The 12244-nt window shown below is 36.9% G+C and overlaps 1 protein-coding gene across 1 annotated transcript in view; it reads right to left on the reverse strand.

Annotated features, from left to right (window-relative positions):
- The window catches only part of rpa1 (replication protein A1), a 36932-nt gene extending 25217 nt beyond the window's left edge, over window positions 1-11715 (reverse strand). Inside the window, exons 1-11 of the mRNA XM_058744421.1 lie at window positions 11537-11715; window positions 10993-11040; window positions 10531-10609; window positions 9986-10094; window positions 9235-9323; window positions 8988-9062; window positions 5681-5798; window positions 5465-5567; window positions 5323-5391; window positions 3715-3907; window positions 3031-3167 (exon numbers count right to left, since the gene is read on the reverse strand). Of these exons, the coding sequence (XP_058600404.1) occupies window positions 3031-3167; window positions 3715-3907; window positions 5323-5391; window positions 5465-5567; window positions 5681-5798; window positions 8988-9062; window positions 9235-9323; window positions 9986-10094; window positions 10531-10609; window positions 10993-11040; window positions 11537-11569 (1053 nt within the window). The 5' untranslated portion in view covers window positions 11570-11715. The remainder of the gene's footprint in view (window positions 1-3030; window positions 3168-3714; window positions 3908-5322; window positions 5392-5464; window positions 5568-5680; window positions 5799-8987; window positions 9063-9234; window positions 9324-9985; window positions 10095-10530; window positions 10610-10992; window positions 11041-11536) is intronic.
- Window positions 11716-12244: the final 529 nt, after the last annotated feature.

Here is a 12244-nt window from a genome sequence, read left to right on the forward strand (position 1 = left end):
TTGATTAAAAGTAACAGCAAAGACATATGCTACAAAAGATTCCCATTTAAAATGAGCACTGTTCTCTTTTGAACTTGCTATTCATCAAAGGATGAGAAAAAAGTACAGTTGTTCTGCCTAATATTTCAAACAGAAACACCATTGGATGATTTCTAATGTGAAACATTACAATCAGTTTTGCAATACTTCGTGATCCACAAAAAAAATAACAATCTTAAATAGTATTACAATTAGAGCTGCACGATTCTGGATAAATTGAGAATCACGATTTTTTTGTCTCGAATTGAGATCACGATTCTCCCACGATTCTGAACTAAACAAAACAGTGTGTGACAAAATATTATTACTGCAGTCTATTTAAAAGCGTTTAATTAATTTGAATGAATTACTAAACATGTTAATATATATATATATATATTTTCAACATATATTTAAACAAAATTTTTTTTGAAAAAAATGGTTTGAATGAATGATTGACTCACTCATAAATACTTCACTTGTTTTATTTAGCGTTTTTGAACAAATCTCTTGAATGATTCAATGACAAATATATTTTTAACAGTCACTAGGTGGCAAAACAATCGACATTATTTGAAGTGACAGTTACTTTCAAAAAGGGATTTACTCTATTTACTACATTTACATGCGCACGAATAATGTAAGGACTTAATCGCATTATGATGTTTACATGTCAAGAGCAAAGCTCTTCACTCCCATTTACATGCAATTTCCATTATTCTTATTATTCACGAGTTGTTTTTTTTTTACTGCCACACATACCCCACTGGACAGCACAAATGATGGACTCAGAAAGAGCAGGTGTGTTACTTGCCACTGTTTTAATTTAAGTCTAGGGCTGCAACTAACGATTATTTTAATAATCGATTAATCTGTCGATTATTTTTTCGATTAATCGATGAATCGGATTAAAAAAAAAAAAAGCATTCATTTCCAACCCTTTATTCAAAAACAGAACTAAAATCTTTAGAAAGTGCACAAACATGTTGCTCCTTGAACATCCCTGAGCTGTTATAATAATAATAAAATAAAATAAAATGGACTAACACAAAAACATACACATGTATGCTTTACATCTGGGGTGCAAAAATTAAATAATTTAACAACACTGCGTCGTTAGCGTTGGTATTGTATCAGACACCTGCACTTAACATTATATGAAAATCAAGCTCAAATGGAGTTAATAATGTTTTTGACCAGAGAATGACGGAGATGGAGTGTTTTGTCTGTCGTTAGAACGGCTGTAACTGTTATGCAGTGCATAAGTGCATTATGCTTTCATCAACTTTTACAGGTTATATAACTTTGATTGTAGCTATATGGGCGCTTAGTTTTTCTTGTTGTTTAATACACTTGGCCAAAATCTCAAATTAAGCGCTTATGCACATAATGCACAGGATATTTAAAACGATATAGACAGCAAATAACTAATTCTTCTCCACTCTTCAAACACACAAAAACATTATCCTTTACTGACATAGTGTTTGAGTAAAGAAAACGCTGTACTATTCAAACACCAATTATTTATTCACCCTTGCATTGCGAAAAAGCAGAGATCTCATCTTCTCCAGGCTGTGCGCGCGTCAATCTGAACGGAGGCGGGTGAAGTTACGAGGTCTCGCTGAGAGCTCGATGATCCAATGGCGTTACAGTTTTACTGACAAGTTATTTTAATGCTTATAATTGGTTTACTATTTTTAAAACTCTCTGATTTAAAATAATAAAACGAATTATAAGCGACTCAAGTTTGGATAATTTTTCACAGCACCTGACTGGGCTAGGGTATGGCAACTGCCATACTCTGCCATACGCAAACGCCGCCCTGCTCCCACACCTTGGATGACTTGGGTCGCACGGATTTCTCTGCCTCCGCCATGTATCTTTCCTCTACCTCCGCTCGTTTTTTTTTTTTTTTTTTTTACTTTTTTTTATTTATGAGGCGCCAAACTCTGCTAGCATCCGTGCGAGAGAGACCGAGTGTGTTCACTCCACTCCGCTCAACTAAAGTTTTTTTTTTTTTTAATAATCAAACGTCTCCGCGTCGCGCGACACAACGAATCGATTATGAAATTCGTTGCCAACGCTTTTAGTAATCGATTTTTATCGATTTAATCGATTCGTTGTTGCAGCCCTATTTAAGTCTAATGCAAAACACTTTTATATGGTTGTATTCCATTCTTTGGCGCCATAGAAATGCGACGGCAATTCGTTTGCTTACGCTGCCGTCGCGTTCTGCTCGCCGTTTCTGGATGAGGGTAAGGAACAGAGACTGGTGGCAGAGAGTTGTGTTTTCCCGAGAAATGTGATGCTTTCTTCCCCGCCATCGTTTCTAATCTGCCTATTATTACAGGTGCATGTCACATCATTCATGTCACAAGCACATGCGCACTTTGGTCAGAGCGGCAATAGGCTACTCCGATTAAGGTGTTTACATGCCTGTATATTTCGATTAAAATCATCGTACGCCACCTATGTTAATACGATTATGCTTGCTGCGATTATGAGCTTAATCGCATTATTCAAATCGAAGTATTGAGTTTACATGAGATAAAGTTTAAATCACAATATTGCCAAAATCTTATCGCATTAAGAGGGTGCATGTAAACGCTGTTTATCTGAACTGCAAACTTTCATCCCAGTATTTCTGTGATAATATGAATGACTATATAAGACAGAAATAATACTGTGCAGTTGAAAAGACTGTTTGTGAAGCGGTTTCTTACCCAAACATGTTAAATGTCGTCTGCTCTCTGTGTCAGTGGCATCGCGAACGCAGATTTGAACGTTGTATGATTTTTTTTCAAAGGTTTAATAGACACGGGCGAATCGTTGTCATTTAAAAATGAGATCGTGTGGGTGTTTGAATCGAGATCGCGATCTTTTAATGATTAATCGTGCAGCTCTAATTACAATCATCACAGTATTGACTAATTTTACAAAATCTATTTATTTTGTACTACAAGGCACTGGATAAGGTAAAATGAATAAAGATCGATGCGATCCGTTACGTACATCATTACCCCACATGGTGAGCTGGATGATTCTGCCAGACATGTCCATCAGTTGGATGTTCCTCTTTGAAACCTCACGACTGTTCTTGGTCATGATGCGCGTCACATCCTCTGTGTTTTTACACACTCCAATCACATCTGCAAACACACACGCCACACGGGTTTACAACACCAACAGTAAATAGGTTTGGGATGACTATACCACTCATCCAGAATGTAATTCCACAACACCCGTCAACGCTCCATTACAGCGCGCCATCTTAATCCTCTCATATCAGACGCCGTTATGAATCATTTAGCTGCCATTAGGAGCGTTTCACAAATCACTGCCAGCACCTGACTCAAATCTCGGATAAGAAATACGCCTGCTGCACCTCGGCGTGCTCCGACTGCCATTACCATAATTAGAGGCATGCTTATTGACTCCTCATTCTACCAGTGACAGCATCTTTCTCCTCTGGTTCTGCTAGAACCCGACAGGGACACAAAGTCAATCTGCGCCACAGGCCATTACTGTCATAAGCATTATTAATATTGCGTTCATCATCAACGTTATAATTACCACAACCTCCTGGGTCTCAACGCATTTGTTACGCAGAGCCGCGCCATTGTCTCCATCGCAGTTAATTATTAAAATGCTGGTTATTGATGATGCCGATCGCACAGGCCAGGGGAAGAAGCTCACCTATGATGGTGTCTTTCTCCCGGGACTCCAGGTCAGCAATGGAAACAAAGTCGCACTGCACCATGGGGACATCATGGCTGTCTTCGCAAGGGCTGATGGTTGTCTCACCGTTTAAAGTCATCTCATAGTCATTCTTAAGCGAAGAGAATTGTTTGTTGGCAATCTTCAGGGTGCCTTTTGAGATGTAGTAGACCTGAGGACAACAAGAGGGATGAATCAGGTCACGTTATCAACACATTTTTCTAATAATTTGTGTAGCCCTCCTTACACACCATATTAGACGAGAACATAATAGTGGTTCAACGGATCACAAATTTCACGGTTCGGATCATATTACGGTTTTTGAGCCACGGATCGGATCGTTTTTCGGATCAGCAAGATAATTTAAAAAATATGTAACTTTGCTTTCCATTACTCAAAGCTACTGTCCTTCTTCTATACCACAGCAAAAGCCTAAGAAAGTTCAAACATGATTAAAGAGACAAGTGAACAGCCTGTAAAAATAAGAACAAAAAGCCTACACAAATCAAGCATAGACGAATACAACAGAACAATGTTACAAATAAAATAAGGTCGGTAGTATTCAGGTACATAAATGTAATAATTAGGGATGCGTCAATCCGATAATCAGTATCTGTATCGGCTCCGATACTGTCATTTTCTGTGGATCGGGTATCGGTCAGACAAAACCGATCCAAATCCGATATTGTGCGTATACTATTCTGTGCTATCGTTAAGCCCCACGAAAGGCACAAAAACATTATAAAAGCACCAAAAAGTACTATATGCACTATATTTCAAGTGCTCGATTTTATTCAATTATTGTGCACCCGTGATTTTTCTGGAGTATCTTTTGCTGCTGAATTATCCACTAACCTAGTTTATAATAGTATTTTTGTCATAGATTGATATATTTTATAGTAGAGAAGTATAGAAATTCTATATTGATTTATATAAAAAAAATAAAAAAACCTGCGCTGGTATCGGATTGGATCGGTATCGGCAGAATTTTCGGTATCGGATCGGTTCTGAAAAAATGGTATCGTTGCATCCCTAGTAATAATTAAGTGTAAAATAACACTGCATAGTGTTTTATAAATTAAATATAGATTCATCTTTGTCAAAAATGTGTTTTTGTTGTTTGATGAGCGTAATGACAGCAGCAGGTATTTATAGACTGCTGTCCTTTTAAGACCTGATGCACGTATCCAATATAATGAAACATCCAATGTCTTTCTCAGCTGTTCTCGTTCACTTAAGACATAACTGACTGCATTTATCAGAAATGATTGTAGAGATCGGTATTGTGTCGTAATATTATGTGTATATGCGTCTGTTCAAAGGCAAGAAGTGAAGGAGTAATTAAGTGGGTTCAGTTTGGTGTTCGCGTGCAGTCTCTCTCTCTGCGTGTGCGGCTGAAAACAGCGAACACAAATAGATCGCTTGCGTGTGTGAACATGTACAAATGATAAACTTTCACTATATTATGGTTAAATTCCTCAATTAATCTGCAGATCACATGCGTGCCGAACCGTGGGGCTTGGTCCGTATGGATCACGGATCAGCTACGATCTGTTCAACCACTAAAGCACACATAGCAGGCCTTACCTTTCCCTGCTCGATGAGGGAGTAGAATTTGTCCACCTCATTATTAAATCCAGTTGCTCTGATCTCCCCCTATAAAAAACAATAAGCAAGAAGTTAATACTCTTTCTAGTTTCTAATCTGACCATTGCTGATGAATGCTTACGCTTTCATCCACAAGCTCCATGGAGAAGAGCTTCCCATCCCCTCTGGAGTTACTCCATGTGCGGATGGCACCCTTGTTGGTGACTCTGGCTCTAACAGTCCATCTGAAGAAAACAACACTCTCTTATTAATTATGACAACACAGTATGTTATGTGACATGCAACAGTCAATTGGATTGGAAAGAAAAATATTCAGGGGTGTGAGATTTAGACTGACTTTGACTGGTATGGATTGAGGCTGGCAATGGGAACGACTTTAGAGCTGCCTCCAGGAGTGTTAGGGGCAGCCATGGGCTTTTTCCCGAAGCTCTGAGCAGAAGGTCTGTTCATTGAACCTAATGAGAGTAGAAGAGAAAACCACACATCACTGCAAAGAACTATAATAAGGTAGAAAATCACACCTAGAGCACATTTTGAAATAATGACTGACTGTAATGACAACAATTCTGAAACAATCTTATGTGGCAATCTTGAAAGTGTGAATTAAAACAGCTGTCAAATACAGCTTGTGAATCCACACTGAAGTTAAAACTGTCAAAGAAGATTAGACTGTGCTCAAAATACATAATTAAAACGTCTTCAAATGCTTTTTGATAACAAAAAAGGGTATCTGCATGTTAAATAGAATGAAATTAAGACTTCCTATTCTTGGGAATAAAAATTACATTAAAAAAAAAAAAAACATGAATTTTCACACCATCAAACACAAGGTCACAAACACCACTTGATGGATAGATGTTTTAGCGTTTCCACTACAAAACTATATTTATATATTCCTTAGTGAAGTAATATTATATCCCTCCTCAACAAATCACATGGTTTTACATTCACCACTGACAGCACAGGACAAGTTACACATTTAAGTTTAATACTCATGAGTTGGATCAAATCCCTGACAAGAAATGCAAGCAACCACCTATTATTAGTCATGATATTAATAGTCATTCACTAGCACATGCACAGTAACTAAAGGAACAGCACACCAGCTGCAATATGATTCCTACCTTTTCTACTGCTGTTCTACTTCAGGTTTAAAACATTTCCAACAGACAGTGCAAATAGTAAAGTGGGGGGAAAAGTTGTTTGATTTAATAGTTCATTCATCAGTTCACCTAAAAACCGTTGGTCAGTGGTTCATTTCAAATCAGTTACCATAGTTACGATCAGCCTTTCATTTAAAGTGGAAGTGAAGCAGCCAGTCAAGTTTGCATTATTTAGTAAAGTGATTTCCACTTTAAAATATATATAACAAACACGATTAATAAAACCATTTTAAAGAAAAAAGGATGTTTTGTTATAGCTTTTAGAGCAAGGGCGCCGCCATCTTGCAGTACCACCGCGTGTGACGTCACGGGGTTGGTTCACTCTATTGGCCAGTAAAGTAATATAAGCATTTCTTTACTTTTTGAACACATAAATGTTACTTTAACACATCAATATTTTAGTTTGGTAAGGTGCTGTTCAAGGTGCATCCAGTAATTGACCTGATAATTCTTCTTTTCTCAGCAGTTTATGGTCCACTCAAGGAGCTTTCTCTGGATGAAATGACCATAGCATTCAAGGGAAAGTGCACTTTGAAACAATACATCCCTAAAAAACCTGACAAATATGGCTACAAGGTGTTTGTGTTGAGTGAGGCCAGCTCAGGTTATGTTTTGCAGTGGTCCATGTACACTGGCCAAAATGCTGATGCTGATTTAGGTGCCACCCATCTAATCGTTCGTCAGCTGATGGCCCAATACACAGGGAAAGGTGTACAGTGTTTCCCACAGACTTGGACTCTATTTGTGGCAGCACATATGCAAATTCATTCTCTGCCAGCAGGAGGCGCTTTAAAACCTTGTTCAGACTGTCAGCCCAAATCCGATTTTGTGCATATCCGGATTGAATCCGATCTAGATGACTGACTGTCCACACAGTGCATCACAACTGTTCATATCTGATTTGCGTGTCCATAAGCGTTCTTTCGTTTTATATAATGTGCGTTGGTTTCTATGGCAATGCCGTTGCTTTGATATGCCAACACTAAAAACAACATGAGCAATACAGTTTGCAATACAAATGTTGTCTAATGACATGACAACATGTTGAAGTCGCGCAGTATTATTATTATTATTATGGATTTCGTCTTGTGAGGCAGCGGCAGAAACATTGGAAGCTGGAATGTGCAGCTTTATTCTGTGCTGCCATCTCCGCTGGTTTCAACACTCAAAGAGGTGCGTATACTAGCAGTATATTGTCTTTTTCTGCTTGACTTGAAGTTCGCAACTACACAAGCTTGTTTCTGCAAAGACTTTTATTATATTTTCTACAAAGATGTCTTACAGTTGTACGTTTTATGTGGCATGAAAACGTGAAAAAGCTAGGCTAAAACCGATCTGAGCGGTCAGACTGAAACGGATTTGCAGGAATGCGATTTGAATAGGATTCCAAACCACATATGAATGTAGATTGAATCGGATACGATCGGATTTCAATCAGATTTGCACAAAAATTGGATTTGGGTTGACAGTCTGAACGAGGCTTTAGAGCGGGGAGAGGCAGCAGTTTCCCCGGTAACGCTGTACACAAAACAGTGCTCCGCTCACAAACGCTGCTTTATCAGGCATTACATGCAAGATGAAATGAAAATGACATCCAAAATTTCCTGAAGACAGTCGGTTTCCTTCAGAAATACAGTGATATAAAAACACCCGCACCGTGTTTCGATTTTAAACCGTGCAGTGCTCGTTTATTCAATGAAGTCAAAGCTTTCTGAAAAAAATTTATTTGTGGCGGTCAGTTTTGATATTGTGGCGGGCCCCCACAAAAATCAATGTATGGGAAACACTGGGTGTACATGGATAGTTACTACGCATCATCAGCCATAGCAAACGAGCTGGCAAATAATGACACTGGTATGTGTGGGACAGTGAACTGCAAAAGGCATGGTATGCCTAGGTGCCTGAGACAAACTGAGTTGCCTTTGAGCAAAGGAGATGACCCAGTGTTCATGAGACATGGCAAACTGTTAGCTTGTGCATGGCATGACATGCTCTCGTCTCTTCATGGGAACTCATGGTTCGGAAACGTATCAGGTCAAAGCAAAGCGACACTGGTTTTCGGGAGATAAACTGACCTGTGCGTGTTGACAGGTACAACAGCTTCATGGGAGCAGACATCTCTGATCAGAGGATGAAAAACTACCTCTTTCCACACCGTTCAAAGAAATGGTACAATCCCATCTTCAATGCAATTCTGAGCATCGGTGGTGAACTCCCATATAATCTACTCCAAGTGTGCTCAAATGCATGAGCAGTTATACTTTTATACACACATATGTAACCCTGGATCATTTTTCTCAATAAATAAATGACAAAGAAAATATTTTTCTCTCACTTGTTTGATTGGGTTCTCTTTGTCTACTTTCAGGACTTATATGAAAATCTGATTATGTTTTGGGTCATATTATGCAGAAAATTCACAAACTTTCAAGCAGCACTGTATATAATAAAAACTGATTACATTATGTTTTATTTCCATACCATCACTTCCATTCTGAGACTGTAGTGGACGTGCAGTTGGAGCCGGAGCTGCATTCTGTTGTGGCTTTGACTGGCCTGTAACACAATAATTAGACATTGCAGGATAAATTTGATAATCTTAAATATCTCTAGACAAGGTGACTGACATAGTAGAACCTCAATGCTAACAACAAAATGTAAAATGTTTTAATATGAAACTAATACAAGTTTCCATAAAATTTGACAGTTCAAATGTACTTTCTCTCACCCTCCACATAAGGAGTTGGGTCTCCAATTTTTCCTGCCATCTGGTCAGCAGATTTGATCACGTCCATGTCCAATATAACTACCACACGTCTGTGTACAACATCAAACACAAAAGCTTGATAATATGCATTAATAAACATATGCTATTGTTAAAAGGTTTGAGGTCAGTAAGTTTTTTTGTTTTTTTTAAAGAAATCAATACATTAATTCAGTAAAGATGCATTAAAATGATCAAAAGCAACAGCAGAGAAATTTTTATAATTTATAAGTTTTCTATTTCACAAAAACACTGTTCTTTCAAACTTCCTATTCAGCAAAAAACAATGGAGAAAAAAAGAAAAAAAAAAAAATCACGGTTTCCACAAAAATATTACGCAACTCAACTGTTTTCAACATTGATAATACAAAATTCTTCCTGAGCACCAAATCATCATATTTGAATTATTTCTGAAGGATCATGTAACACCAAAGACTGCAGTAGTTGGCTACTGAGAATTCAGCTTAGCAAACAAGAATAAATGAAATTTAGAAACATTCAAATGGAAAACAGTCATTTTGAATTTCAATAATATTTTATAATTTAACATTTTTTGTATTAAATAAATGCAGACCTGGTGAGTATAAGAGGCTTCATATACACTTTTTTTTCAAATCTAACTATATACATGAAGCAGAGCCACAAAAATCACATATAAACACCCTGATATTAACAACTGTGAAAATCAGATCAAGACCTGGAGATTAATGCTTACCGCCCATCTTTGAGAACATTAGTGACGTTTCTTTTCAGCATACACACACAGTTAGAGGCCAACTGGTTTTGCTCAGCCATGGGATTGAGCTGTGTGGAGAGCATGAATGCTGGATGCAAGGAAGAAAATAGACAAACTATTAAAAAAAAATTATAATAATACATGGTGCCAGGTTATTTGCATTTTTATAGAATAGCTGAGGTTTGCATCCCATTGAAGAAACATTAGATCTTAATGGCTAATGAACATAAACATCACTCACTCTTAACTTTAAAGAAACTCCTTGTCCAAATTATCCCAACACCAGCTTTCAATGACATAAGCACCTAACATAGACATTTACATGTGTACCTAACAAAAATACTGCAGAAAAAAAATATATGCCTTTAGTGCTGATGACTATCCAAACACTAAAGTAACAGCTGTTTTGCGGAACACTTTACCAGAACAAGTCCAAAACAACATCCTGAGCATACAAATTACGTTCGATATAAAGGACAGACATCAAATTAAATTAAACACATCTGAGAACTAATTGAACTTACAGGACATGGTGTGTAGCCCATCACTCATCATGAGACGGAAACGGGACAAGCCATTTCCCCCATCAATCTTACGAATGTTCTGGAAAGGATATTCAACAGAATAAAGTTGACTAGCATGAAAATAAACAGTCTTGTGCCTTAACCAAACAAAGAAACAAAAGCAAAAAGATGATCAAGTAAACAAAACATTGAATAGCAACAAAACTGATATGATCAATGAAAAAATGAAAAACAAAAACAGTCCGATACACCTAAAAGTTTCAGTTTATGCCCACTGAAATACTACAAATAATGTATGGTATAATAGAAATGAAACATTACTATTTTATTTCCCTCAGATATCACAAAATCTGATTATGGCATTAATGTCTGCAATATCTGCCTTGGCATTATCATCCCTATTTTATAAAACGAAGTAACAAAATAATATGATTAACAGTGTGCAAGAAATCTGACAGTTACCACACACTGCAAAACAGGGTTGCTGACTTCAATTCCTTTTGTCAGGGACTGAAAAGAAAAGGTACACAATCACTCAACAATACAACATTTTTCAACCATTAAGTTACCATATAAAGTTAAATCAAATTAACAATATTAGTAAGTTCAGATGTGTGCCTTATTTCCACCACATTCAAAACACGGCGAAGAAAAAAAGACGACTGCATGATCCATTTTCCATCTACAATGTCTCTGACTTCCTTATAAGTTACACTTCAAATCAATTAATGCATGTAAATTATAGCTACAATGTGTTTACACTGAGCGGACAATATAGAACAATCTTTGCATTTGTGCTGCAACGTGTTAGCACGTAAAATTTTATTCAATCCACTTACAGTTAAAACATGCAATCATGGAAAATGAGATGAAACATTAAAGCCAATGATTTGATTTGATTTTGTTTTACTGTCATAACGTTAGTGAGGATGAAAACTTCCTGGCTAACAGACTTAGCAAGCTTATGTTTGTAAACATTGAAATAACGCTGCTGCCTTATTCTTACCTCAATCGCCCCTTCTGACAGTCGAACAGTCATATTTTCAACAAAAATACTGCGAATCGAAGACTAAATCTTATAATGATAATAGACAACAACCGTCTCTTGCAACAGCAGTCTCCTGTATCCTCGCGCCAACTCTCTCCAAACGCGCGAAAGTGCGACACACGATGACGCGTTTCCCGTTGCCAGCAACTTCCGCTTAACTTCAAAATAAATATGAAACTAGCGAGCCTTATTTATTTATTTTTGACGCACACTAGTATTATTCCAGCTTCGATACACTAAAATGTCTTTGTTTTCTATTTGCATGTTTTAGACCATGTAACCTGGCACAGGTTTGTTCTATTTAAACTTTTCTTTTTAACATTTATTTAATGCCACAACAGCAAAATACACTTTTTTTAAATAACAATAGCTACCAGACAGAAGTTGCATGAATTTCAGTGCTTTAATTCATGCTTTAATTCAGTGATTTTTTTTTGTTTTTAAATTAACATCTTCCAAAAGATTTATGTATAAAGTCAAAAAATATTAAAATATTAGAAATTTGGTTTTATTATTGTGTTATGGTACTTTCTTAATAAACTAAATAATTGCATTGTTTTGTTTTTTTACATTTCAAGATGTGTTTTTTTTTTTTACTCAAGAAACAAAGCACATAAACTACAAAATTTTCATTCACGAGTTCACCTTCCCATCCAGTCCTGAAGG

The sequence above is a fragment of the Onychostoma macrolepis genome, chromosome 15 (genome assembly GCF_012432095.1).
Source record: "Onychostoma macrolepis isolate SWU-2019 chromosome 15, ASM1243209v1, whole genome shotgun sequence".
In the NCBI taxonomy this organism is placed as follows: domain Eukaryota; kingdom Metazoa; phylum Chordata; class Actinopteri; order Cypriniformes; family Cyprinidae; genus Onychostoma; species Onychostoma macrolepis.